This window comes from Nyctereutes procyonoides, unplaced genomic scaffold (assembly GCF_905146905.1).
Source record: "Nyctereutes procyonoides isolate TBG_1078 unplaced genomic scaffold, NYPRO_anot_genome, whole genome shotgun sequence".
NCBI classification, from domain to species: Eukaryota; Metazoa; Chordata; class Mammalia; order Carnivora; family Canidae; genus Nyctereutes; species Nyctereutes procyonoides.
The window spans coordinates 16,766,096-16,779,252 of record NW_026575040.1 but is presented as its reverse complement, the minus strand read 5'-3'; the positions used below and the strand labels follow the sequence as shown (position 1 = coordinate 16,779,252).

General features: G+C 35.3%; 1 protein-coding gene across 3 annotated transcripts in view; it reads left to right on the top strand.

The window, feature by feature from the left end:
• The window catches only part of MINDY2 (MINDY lysine 48 deubiquitinase 2), a 76,447-nt gene that overhangs the window by 21,708 nt on the left and 41,582 nt on the right, over positions 1 to 13,157 (top strand). For all 3 annotated transcript variants that reach the window (XM_055319976.1, XM_055319977.1, XM_055319978.1), the window contains exons 3-4: positions 7,513 to 7,577; positions 12,731 to 12,889. In XM_055319976.1, the coding sequence (XP_055175951.1) occupies positions 7,513 to 7,577; positions 12,731 to 12,889 (224 nt within the window). The remainder of the gene's footprint in view (positions 1 to 7,512; positions 7,578 to 12,730; positions 12,890 to 13,157) is intronic.

Below are 13,157 nucleotides of genomic sequence, written 5' to 3'. Positions count from 1 at the left end.
GAATGTTTAATATATATAGTTTAAGAGATAAGAACGTATATTTCTGAGCCCGGTTTCCTATCTATCTCTTCCATATCTAACTACTGTCTGCCCTACTTTCTTTATTCTCAGATCATGACCATAATCACCTAAAGCAGCACTGCCCAGTACAGTAACCACTAGCCACATGTGGCTATTGAGCACTTAAAATTTTGCCAGTGTTAATTAAGATGTTCTATAAATATAAAATATACACTGAATTTCAAAGACTTAATGCAAAAAAAAAAGAATGTAAAGTATTATTGAGTTTTATACTATTGAAATGGTAATATTTTTAATATACTGGGCTAAGTAAATTATTTAAGTTAATTTCACCTATTTTTACTTTTTTCAATGTGGCCACTAGAAAATTTAAAGTATGGGCTTATATTTGTGGCTTGCATTATATTTCTCTTGGACAGTGTTAACTCAAACTACACTGCTACTCTATAGCTTCTAACTTCATTCTGGCCCTGCTGTCTATACTGTAGATTGATGCCATTTACCTAACCTTCTCCCTGAAAGGTTTATATACTCCAAAGTATGTCCCTCCACCTCCTTTACCACTCAAAAGTGTTTTTGTTATAGTATTTGAAATTCCCACTACTTGTCTTTTTCTTTCTTTTATTTCTCTCATCTAGCAAATATTGACTGAGCACATACTGTGGGCAAGCTATTTGGAGGTGTCAACAATGCGGTGAATGTGGCTGTGGCTGCATAAGTGTATTCTACTATGAAAATGTTAACATGGTATTTTTCTTGGAGAGAAAATAATCAGTATGTCTTCGTATAATATAGAGCTGGGATAGCTGACAAGGTTTAGAAGTCCTGGGTTAGAGGGACCCAACTACTAGGAGCAGTCTGAAAGTAAAAATGGAAGGTGGGAGAGAAGTAAGCAAGAATGAGGAAAGAAAAGAGATTCTAAAGACTGCCTTGCCAGAAGTAAACTTTATTCAGAGCCAACCCTGCCAGAACAAATTGTTTAATTTTCTAAGCTATTTGGATTTTCTCCTTGTGAGATTACTTCAGCTCTCTGAAGGAACCAGAGATGCTTTTGAATTAATAAGCAAATGCTAGTAGTTTGTAAGACAAACTATTAATTGCCTTCCTAGCATCTAGCTTACAGACCATAAGGGAATGGGAATTTTGGTTGGTAAAGATTAGAGGAGGAGTAAATTTTAACTTGAATATTTCTGTTACTAGAGTATTAGAGCAGGGCCAAACATGGATATGGTCTGTTGGAGGGCTTTGGCATTAAGAAAGGAACATGACAACCTAGGATATGTAGGAAGTGCTGGAAGATTTAATAAAATAAGATGGGAAGACGTACAGGTGGAAGGCAAAACATGGGTAAGAAGATACTATAAAGCACAACACAAGCAGGAATATATACTATCACTTTAATTATCCAAAATAGTTTGTATGATGATGACTAAGGAAAATAGATGTTTGGAAGGTGGTATTGTCTAACTTTTAAAAAGATAATTTATTTTATCTTTACATTTACGTACTATATAGGGAGATCACTGTTGAAGCATTTTAATTTTGCCCAGAGTTTACCCAGCTTCTCTTTTCCTAATGCTCACTTGGGATAAACTAACTAACTACTGCCAAACCTTTTCATCCAGTTTTGGCCTAATGTAGCTACAGGTTTTTGTTTTTTGATTTCTATTTGTCTGGAATGTCTCATTCCAGTCTTATGCATTCTTTTTTGAAATTCTTTCCTCTCTCTGTATACTTCACAATATGATTTATTCAAACTCTATTGTTTCCTCTCTGTGCCTGTGTTATCTTCTTAAAGCATCGATTTCATACTTGTCTACTTAAAAAGTAAAGATCCCTTATGATCTTTCATAAACAGCCAAACTTATCAACACACTATTTATAATTTTCTATCTGATCCACTTTACCAACCATATTTCCCACCATTCTACAACATTACCATTTTTTTAAGTTTTTTATTTATTTTTTTTAATTTTATGATAGTCACAGAAAGAGAGAGAGGCAGAGACTCAGGCAGAGGGAGAAGCAGGCTCCATGCACCGGGAGCCGGACGTGGGACTCGATCCCGGGTCTCCAGGATCGCACCCTGGGCCAAAGGCAGGCGCCAAACCGCTGCGCCACCCAGGGATCCCAACGTTACCATTTTTAAAAATAAATGGCATCATCTCTGCCTTCTCTTTCTTTTTTTTTAAAGTCTGATTTATTTTAGAGAGAGGGGATGTGCGCACACTCACTCACAAGTATGGGGGAGTGGCACAGAGAGAGGAAAAGAGAGAATCCTCAAGCAGACTCCCCACTGAGTGTGAGCCCGAGGCAGGAGTTTTATTCTAGGACCCTGGGATCATGCCCCAAGCCAAAATCCAGTCTGCTGCTTAACCACTGAGCCACCCAGGCACCTCTGTAGCATAAATCTTGTGTATAAACCTATGTATAAACAAGCCTTCTTATGAGCTGTACCTATGGCATAATGGTTCTTTCTTTTTTTTAAGATTTTATTTTTAGGTAACCTCTATACCCAAAGTGGGGCTGGAACTCACAACCATGAGATCAAGTTGCATGCCCTACTGACTGAGCCAGCCAGGCACTCCCATGGCGTGATGTTTTTAATATGTGCTTTTCTGTCACTTTCCCCAAAGAATGCTTTTTCCCTCACTGCCTTGCTAAGTCTGCCCCTTTTTCTGAATCCAGTTTAGATATGAGCCCCTGATAAGGATATTTCTAGGTGCCATAGGCTTTATCAATATCTCTTTTCAAGGGCAGCCCCGGTGGCTCAGTGATTTAGTGCTGCCTTCAACCCGGGGCCTGATCCTGGAGACCCGGGATCGAGTCCCGTGTTGGGCTCCCTGCATGAGCCTGCTTCTCCCTCTGCCTGTGTCTCTGTGCCTCTCTCTCTGTCTCATGAATAAATAAATAAAACCTTTAAAAAATATATCTCTTTTCAAAATCGATTGGTACTTCAGGCATTTATTACATGTTGCACTATATTGTACTTTACATCATCTAATTCTCTGTTTCTTGTATGTTCTTTTCCCAACTGAATAGTTTTTTAAGAGAAACATTTATTTCCTAATATTTATTTTAGCTCATTATTAAATACTCATAATAGGCTCTCAAATACTTTTTTGAATATAATAATATTGTTTTTGGTTTTTGCGTGGGAGAGAGAAAGAGGTAGGGAAGGGGCAGAAGGAGAGAGGAAGAGAGGATCTTAAGCATGCACCATGCCCAGCACAGAGCCCAATGTGGGGCTCAATCTCACAACCTTAAAATCACAACCTGAGCCAAAATCAAGAGTCAGCCACTTAACCAGCTGAGCCCCTGAAATAGTATTTATTGTTGACCAGTTTCAGATATAAACAGCACTCTTAAGAGATGATTTATTTAGATAATTAAATCTCTTTTAGAAACTCAAACTCAGCCTTTAAAAATATATGATTCTTTTATTACAAACTTTCCTAAAAATAGAGGTATCTATTGCTGCACAACACATCACCCCAAAATTCACTGGTTTAACAATGAACATTTATTATCTGTCAGTATCTATGGATCAGGAATCTGGGCATGGCTTAGCTGAGTGACTGGCTTAGAGTTTCTCATGAGGTTGCAGTCAGGGTATCAGCGGGGGCTGCAGTCTCATCCCCAGGCCCAACTCAGAAGGATCTGCTTTCAAGGTTACTCACATGGTTGTTGGCAGGATTGAGTTCCTCACGAGTTGTTCGACTCAGGTCCTCAGTTTCTCACTAACTGTAGCCAGAGGGCTCCTTCAGTTCCATGCCTCTCCATAAGGCAGTTCAGAACATGGCACCTGGCTTTCCACAGGGTGAGCAACTGGGAAAGCATCATGACAAAGGCTGCAGTGTTCTGTATTCTAATTTCAGAAGTGACATTTCATTATTTGTCATTTTTTTATTCACTAGAAGTGAATCCGTAAATCTAATCCATACTCAAGGGAAGGGAATTATACAAAGACATGAATACCAGAAGACGGGAATTATTGAGGTCCATCTAAAAGTAGGCTTCATGCCCAGCATGGAGCCCCATGTGGGGCTCAAACTCAGGACCCTGAATTCAAGACCCGAGCTGAGATCAAGAGTTGGATGCTCAACCGACTGAGCTACCCAGGTGCCGCTATTAAGATCCAACTAAGAAGCTGCTGACCTTAGCCAAGCTATTCTCTTGTGCAGAAGACTTTCCTGGCCTCAGGAGTTGCACATTTGAGTCTTTTATAATAATTATTCTACTCTTGGCATCTAAGTTTTTATTTATTATAGCATGTTCATGGTTTATTAATATTGAATTATCGAATGTTCTGCATCTTGACTCCACTAAAGTTTTTGTCAGAAAAACAAATAGTCTTATCAGAATAAATACAGAACCTAAATATGAGATACAAGTACAGTTCTCAGTTATTTGAGTAAATGATGTATAGAATTTATTAAGGCATAATTTTCAGTTAAATGCTGTATAGAAACCTCAACATACAATGTGAGGTTTACACATTGTAAACCATGTGCCATGTATAGAAAAGACTCAAAAATGTTATGTAGACTTGCTTATACATTTTTGTGAATTAGCTAATTTGGTGCTTTGGGAGTTCTTGTGCCTATATGGAATAAAATCATTACTAGTTAGATTTTGCTATCTTAAAGTTCTAATTAAAAGCACACATAGACAAAAAGCACAAATAATAATATGTTGATGTTCATAGGAATATATTTTTTAAAGATTTTATTTATTTATTCATGAGAGACACAGAGAGAGGCAGAAGGAGAAGCAGGCTTCCTACAGGGAGCCTGATGCGGGACTCGATCCCAGGACCTCAGGATCACAACCTGAGCCAAAGGTAGATGCTCAAACCTGGCATCCCATAGGAATCTTCTGTTATCAGAGGTTCTTGATGCTATCAGAAATCTCTTGTTGAAAAGCTTAAGAGAATACTTGATGCAGTCTTTAGAGGTTTATTCTGAATTAGAAAAATAAAAGTTATATTAAAAACAATTTTGGGGTGCCTGGCTGGCTCAGTCCATAGAGCATGGGACACTTGATCTCTAGGTTGTGAGTTCAAGCCCCACTTTGGGTGTAGAGATTATTTAAAAATACAATCTTAAAACATACATACAAACACATACAGTTTTAGCAACCTAGTGATTTGGGAGGCTAGGTGAGAATTTGATTCCATATATTACTGTTTATATCAAAATAAATTCCAGATAAATTAAAGATTTAAACATTTAAAAAAGTAAACATAAAATTACATGAAGAAAGCACACATGAGTGTTTGTATATGCTTAAGAGGAAAAGATCTTTCTACATATGACATCCAATCAGAAGCCATAATAGAAGAATTTGACTTTATTAAAATTAAATATTTCTGTATGGTAAAAATAGATGAAAAGCATCACCATAAAGTCAGAATACAATATAGGGAAAAATATTTACCACACAGTATAACAGGGAGTGTTCTAATTTTCTAGTTGTAAAAGAGTTTTTATAGAATCAGACCTGTAAATATAGAGAACAAACTGATGGTTGCCAGAGGGGAGGAGCAGGAGGGGATAGGCAGAATGGGTGAAGGGGAGTGGAAGATACAGGCTTCCAGCTATGGAATGAATTAAGTCATTGGGATGAAATGTACAGAATAGGAAATATGGTCAATGATATTGCAGATGGTAGCTACACTTGTGAGCACCACATAACATATAGAGTTGTTAAGTCACTATGTTGTACACCTGAAACTAATATAATGTGTATCAACTATACTTCCATTAAAGAAAAAGTCATTTTAAAAAAGAGAGGGGTATCTGGCTGGCTCAGTTGGTGGAGCATGTGACTCTTGGTCTCCGGGTTGTAAATTTGAACCCCATGTTAGGTGTAGAGATTACTTAAAAGTAAAATCTTTTTTTTTAAGATTTTTTATTTATTTATTAGAGACAGGGAGAAAGGGACAGGCAGAGGGAGAAGCAGGCTCCATGCTGGGAGCCTGACGTGGGACTCAATCCCGGGTCTCCAGGATCACATCCTGGCCTGAAGGCGGCGCTAAACCGCTAAGCCACTAGGGCTGCCCTAAAAATAAAATCTTAAAAAAAATTATTTTATAAAAATAAAAAAGCATTTATAGTTCAATAAGAAAAAGATTATATAGGCAGGCAATTAAAAGAAAAGTATAGGAGCACCTGTGTGGCTCAGTCTGTTAAGTGTACGACTCTTGGTTTCTGCTCAAGTATTGATCTCATGTATTGTGAGACTGAGGCCCCCCCACCTCAGCTTCCCTGCTCAGCAGGGAGTCTACTTGAAGATTCTCCCCCTCTGCCACTCCTCCCACTCGCTCTCTCTTTCTCAAATAAATAAATCTTAAAAAAAAGAAAAGTATATATAGTTAGTATATAAATAAAAAGGTAAACATAGAATCACCTGGGTGGCTCAGTCAGTTAAGCATCCGACTCTTGGTTTTAGCTCAGTTCATGATCTCATAGGTTGTGAGATCAAGTCCCACATTGAGTTCCATGCTCAGCACAGTTTGTTTGAGATTCTTTCCCGCACCCACCCTCTGTGCTCCTTCCTCTGCTTGCATGCACTCTCTCCCTCTTTCTAAAATAATAAATATAATCTTTTTTTTTAAAGATTTTGTTTATTCATGAAAGACACACAGAAGAAGCAGACATAGGCAGAGGGAAATGCAGGCTCACTGTGGGGAGCCTGATGTGGAACTTGATTCCAGGATCTTGGGAAAATGTTACATAGATTAAAAAGGTGCCACGTATGTATACTAAGTCATACATATATTAAAATGTTGATAACAGAAAGTACCTGGGTGGCTAACTGGGTTAAGCATCTACCTTCAGTTCAGGTCATGATCCAAAGGTCCTGGGATCAAGCCCAACATCGAGCTCTCTGCTCAGTAGGGATCCTGCTTCTCCCTCTTCCTTAACCTGTCACTCCACCTGCTTATACTCTCTCTCTCTCTCTCTCTCTCTCTTAAAATCTTAAAAAAAAAAAAAAAGTAATACCAGGGAGGAAAAAGATGATAACAAATAAAAATACAAATATAAAATACATATAAATACATATATACCAATTTTTCAAGTGCAAAAAATATTTTATGTTACTTTTTAGAATGGCAAACATTTAAAACACTAGTAACACCTGTTCTTGAAAAAGTAATGAGGTAGTAGTTTATATTGTTGATAGCAATGAGACTTGGTACAACCTTTTAGAGCTTTATTGTAGTGACATGGAAAAATGCTCAAATATATTGTACAGTGGAAGAAAAAGGTCAAAGCATTATAGTATGTACATTGAAAAAAAAACATATGAGACTATAGCCATTAGTTAACACCAATTTTTCTCTGAGCAGAACTGGGGGTCAATTTTGTTTCATTTATTTCTATAATTTATAGTTAGAATCTATTACCTTTGTAATGAAAAGGTGATATTTTATTTATTTTTTTAAGTGATATTTTAAAAAGGCAAGTTCACAATTTCTTTTTACAGGAGATTACATGCTTGATGCAAAGCCAAAAGAAATTTCGGAAATTCAACGTTTAAACTACGAGCAGGTAACAGACACAATTTTTGTTATATTAAAATGTATAATTTTTAACTTATGGATGTTTTCATTGGTCTCTGTCAGTGACTTTGTAGGCATATTAGTTTTCTTTTCTTTTTTTTACAACCCTTTAAAAATGTAAAAACCATTCTTAGCTTCAGCTAGTTTTGGCCCATAGGCCATACTTTTCCAATCTCTGTTTTATATGAACATATATGCTATATGGAATGAAACATAAATATTATCCTACAGATCTATGTAGAATGATAACCTAGTGTTTTTCTTGAAAAATTGACTTTCAAGTAAATTTGTTATTGATTAATAACATTAATTATTGTTACTGATTAAAAACATTCCATGTTTTATTTATATTTTATAATTAAGTTATATTTGAGAGGAAGTTGAGTAAATTATATTTGTTGTGTGTCATTAGGACAAAATCTGCTATTTTATGGGTTCAGTGTGTCCACATTTCTTGCATGTTTTTTTAGAGATGCTATTCTGTAAAGTAAGAGAAGCTCAAAACTATTGGAACTGGAAGAAAACAAGGAGAACTTCATTTTCTTCAGTATTCTTGCTCTGTTTGACAGTAGAAGGCAAGAAGAATCAGGTTCTTACAGTGGAAGAAAGTATGAGCCAGGGAAGAAATAAACATCATGGGGAACCTTTATATTTACTCTCAAAGGAACCTTTTTTACATACTTTTTACCGGTGTTAAATAGGCAAAAAGGAAGCAAAACTCACTTCAACATTGCAAAATTTCTTGAATTTGAATGATCAGATAATCTTCATATTTAGTCTTAATAGAATTGCAAAGCCAACATACTGCATTGCTTCACTCTGTAAGGTGGGAAATCTGTAGTTTAAGCCAAATTGGTACGCTAAGTCATTTAAATTCTATTGGAATTTATAGCTTACAGCAATAATTTGCAAATATTTTCACTTTAGAAACCTATTTTCAAATGAAATCTCATGCTAAGCTCCAATATATAAAAGTGATATTTTAAGTATAAAGTGATGATTCAGTTTATATTATTTATATATCAAATTTATATCATTTCTTTTTTTAAAGATTTTATTTATTTACTCATTAGAATACACAGAGAGGAGAGAGAGAGAGAGAGAGGTAGGCAGAGACACAGGCAGAGGGAGAAGCAGGCTCCCTGCACGGAGCCTGACGGGACTCGATCCCGGGTCTCCAGGATCATGCCCTGGGCTGAAGGCAGCGCTAACCGCGGAGCCACCCGGCTGCCCAAATTTATATCATTTCTGATTGAAATTAATGAGACTGTTTTGCAGCTTAATATCAACCTCAAAATTCACTTTACTTTTATTGCACAGTCTTGAGAAAATCTTGATTGATGAATGTTTGCCAGTGATTTCATTATTTTGTTTGTTTTTTCAAGTCCTTCTGCAATCTCAGGAAACACTTCCATTAAAGTGATCTAGACTCTTAGAAAATGATTGGAAGCAAAGTTTTGTTTCAAGTTCAAACAACCACTTAAATTTCTTAAGAGAAATACATGCCAAATGAAAAATACTCTGCATTTAAGATACACTTTTAAACTATTTATAAGGTATTATAATTAAATTACTATTAGTGTGAGAATAGCATGTGGATAAGGCTGAGTTTAAGCTGGTGTTTAATGTTCCACAGGTGTGATTTAACACTGTTTTTTTCTTTTTTGTATAATTTTATGTGAACAGAAATATTTCACCCTAAATTTGAGAAAGACCAATGTAGAGCTGAAATCTTCCTAATTAAAACTTCTTTATCAGAAGTAGTAATATAAATAAACAAAAAGTGTATTTTTCCAGTTTTGCTTTATGATGGATACCCTGACAACACAAGAAAGCACCCTGTTTTTGCGCATGTATGTATCACAGATTTTTGAATGACTACAAATATATTTTTAAAATAGATTTTATACTTATTTTTAAAGATTTTATTTATTTGAGAGATTGAGAGAGAGAGAGCAGGAATGGTGGGGAGAGGTAGAGGGAGAAGCAGATTCCCCACTCGACACAGGGCTCGATTATAGAACCCAGAGATCACAACCTGAGCTGAAGGTAGATGCTCAATGGTGCCACCCAGGCACCTCAATGGATTTTATACTTAAATTTAAAATATTTCGCCATGTCAGAAGTACCTTGTGAAAAACCTCTAAAAAACAGTTTAACCGAAAAAAAAATAAAAATAAAAAAATAAAAAACAGTTTAACCACTGGCTTAAAGGAACTAATAGTAATTCTTTCTTGCAATGTAAGCAACCAACCCAAGGATTTATATTTTATATTATAAATTATAATTTGGATTTGAACAAAATGGCAAAATATTATCTTTTAGTTCTTTGTTTACAAATGTTTATTTCTTTATTGATGTTATTAATCTTCATGGAGATTATCAAATGTCATTTTAAATATTTTAATACTATATAACTTATAAAGAAATATAGAAGATATATAAAAGTGTAAGCATGAGCCCAGGAGTTATTAGAAATTATACCTCCCCTAATGGAAATTGGATGACTGGCAACCAAGAATTTAATAATTGCAGAAGAAAACTCAGTAGTGGTAAAACTACTCCTATAATAGCCTACTATTACTATTTTTTCAGATTCATCATTGCTTTGGCTTTAAATAAGTGTTACAACACTGAAGGGAAAAAAATTTAAGCTGATTATTTTCAAGGGTTCAATTTTTGGGAAGATTGAAAAAATACATTGTTTTGAGAGAATATAGTTATTAGGAAGAGGTGAAACTGATGAATGCCAGACTATATAACAATGTTATCCTATTATAAATTTTTCATTGATAAATTTAAAACATTTGAATAATTTCTATTTTCAGTCTGTAGAGTCTCTTCAAATGGAATTTTGTTATTTGGTAAAACAGACATTTTGTTGTTACGACCTAAGTTTGTCTTTTTCAAATTTCAGAGAGTCCCTGGTTTTTTTGTTTTGTTTTGTTTTTTGTTTTTATGATAGTCACAGAGAGAGAGAGAGAGAGAGAGAGAGAGAGAGAGAGAGAGAGAGGCAGAGACACAGGCAGAGGGAGAAGCAGGCTCCATGCACCGGGAGCCTGACGTGGGATTCGATCCCGGGTCTCCAGGATCGTGCCCTGGGCCAAAGGCAGGCGCCAAACCGCTGCGCCACCCAGGGATCCCGAGTCCCTAGTTTTAATACAAAAGGATTTACTTCATATTCACCCTTTCTACAATAAGACCCCCAGTAGGCTATAGTCTCCTCCTATTTTCTATCTTCAATATGTAGCACATTGTCTGATTAACAGTAGTAAAATTATATCAAATTTTATATATTAGAATTTTTTGGTTCATCAAATATATCTTCTATACATATGACCATACTTAATGTATTAAAAATGTTTAGGAAAACATGTTTTAAAATAGTATTCATTACAGATTTATGTGACCATATTTACAGAAAACAGATTTGGACAGAATGACCCCCTTAATTTGGGCAAACAAGTCTTTGTATCTTTCTTTTTCTGTCTTTCTCTGACTTCACCTCCCACCACTTTATACTTTTAATTAATTTTGTTCTAGCCATGCAGGACTCCTTGCTGTTCCATGAGCATGGTATCAAATAATTTCTGCAGCAGAGTTTTTGTACTAGTATCTGCTTTGTCTGAAGTGCTTTTTTTCCCAGAGCTTCCCAAGACTCAAGATTTTGCTTTAGTTGATATTTAAGTGTCATTTTTAAAGAGCTCCCCCACCTTTTTAAAGTAGTTTAAGTTTATAGAAAAATTGAGTGGAAAGAACAGAGTTGCCATGTATATGGAGTATACATGGTATATGTATATGTATACCTCCTGCCCCCACACACATACATACACAACATTCCCCTACTATCAATATCCATTCATTGATACATTTATTATAATTGATGAATCTATACTGACTCATAATTATCACCCGGAGTCCATAGTTCACATTAGGTTCACTTTTGTTAAATATTCTATGGGTTTTGAAAATATATAATGATAAATGTCCACCATTATAGTGCCATACACAGTTTTATTGCCCTGGAAATCCTCTGTGCTCTGCTTACACATTCCTCCCTCTTCCTAACCCCTAACGACCACTGATGTTTCTACTGTCCCCATTGTTTTGCTTTCCCACAATATCATTTGGACTCATACATTATGCAGCCATTTCAGGTTGGCTTCTTTCACTTAGTAATGTACATTTAAATTTCCTCTATGTCTTTTCAAGCTTGATAGCTCATTTCCTTTTCTTTTTGAATTGTGATTAAAAAATAATATAAAATTTAATCCCTTAACATTTTTAGGTGTAAAGTTCGGTAGTGTAACTATATTCATATTGATAACAAATTTCTAGGACATTTTCATCTTGTTAAAACTGTGAAACTCTAAACTCATTGAACAACTCCCCAGCTTTCCCTTTGTCCATTCCTTGACAACCATCATTCTACTTTCTGTTTCTAGGATTTTGACTATTCTAGATATTTCATGTAAGTGGAATCACATGGTATTTGTCCTTTTGTGGTCCTTATTTCACTCAGCTTTATGTCCCCAAGTTTCATCCATATTGTAGCATGTAATAAGATTTCCTTTATTTTTAAGGCTGAATAATATTTCATTGTATGTATATACCAGTGTCTCTATCCATTTATCTATCAGTGGACATTGGAATGTTTCCATCTCTTAACTATTATAAATAATGCTACAGTGAACATGGTATGCAAGTATCTTTTCAGGTGGTTAATTTCAATTCTTTTGGATATATGCCCAAATGTGGGAGAGGCAATACTCTTTGACTAGAAACTTTTCTTTATTTAGTTTCTGTGGTCTAAAATAGATCTCTCATCCCTGTCAGTCTGTATGTCACTATTCTATTCAATTTTTCATAAATACTTGACGTTATATTGTATATATATTTGTCTCTCAAAATAGAATATTAGTTATATGAGATCAGGAACTTTGTTTTATTTACTGTTATCTTTTTAGAACTCAGATTAGTGCCTGGTACATAGTAGGCACTTAATAATAAAAATTGGTTAAGGGAAAAATAAATTGGATAAAATGGAAAATTACAAGTAAATATGCCTGCATTCAAATATCTTTGCCATTGTCATTGTCATTTGATTTTTCTCATCTTTACCTTTCTCCTTTCTATTTTCAGAATATGAGTGATGCTATGGCAATCCTGCACAAACTACAGACAGGCTTGGATGTAAATGTAAAATTCACAGGTGTTCGAGTGTTTGAATATACACCAGAATGCATTGTATTTGATCTTCTTGATATTCCTTTGTACCATGGGTGGTTAGTGGACCCACAGGTAAGTAGAGATTTTAAAATTATATAAACACAAATGTAGTAAAATTTTATTCATTTGGAAATTTAATCTAGATAGATATATATTTTCTGATTGTTTCATATATGTGTGTATGTGTGTGTGTATATATATATATCCTTTTTTTTTTGAGATAGAGAGAGAAATTGAGCAGGAATGACAGAGGAAGAGGAGGGGGAACAAGAGAGAGAGCCTCTTAAGCAGGCTCCATGCCCAGTGTGAAGCCCAACACAGGGCTCGATCTCACGACCCT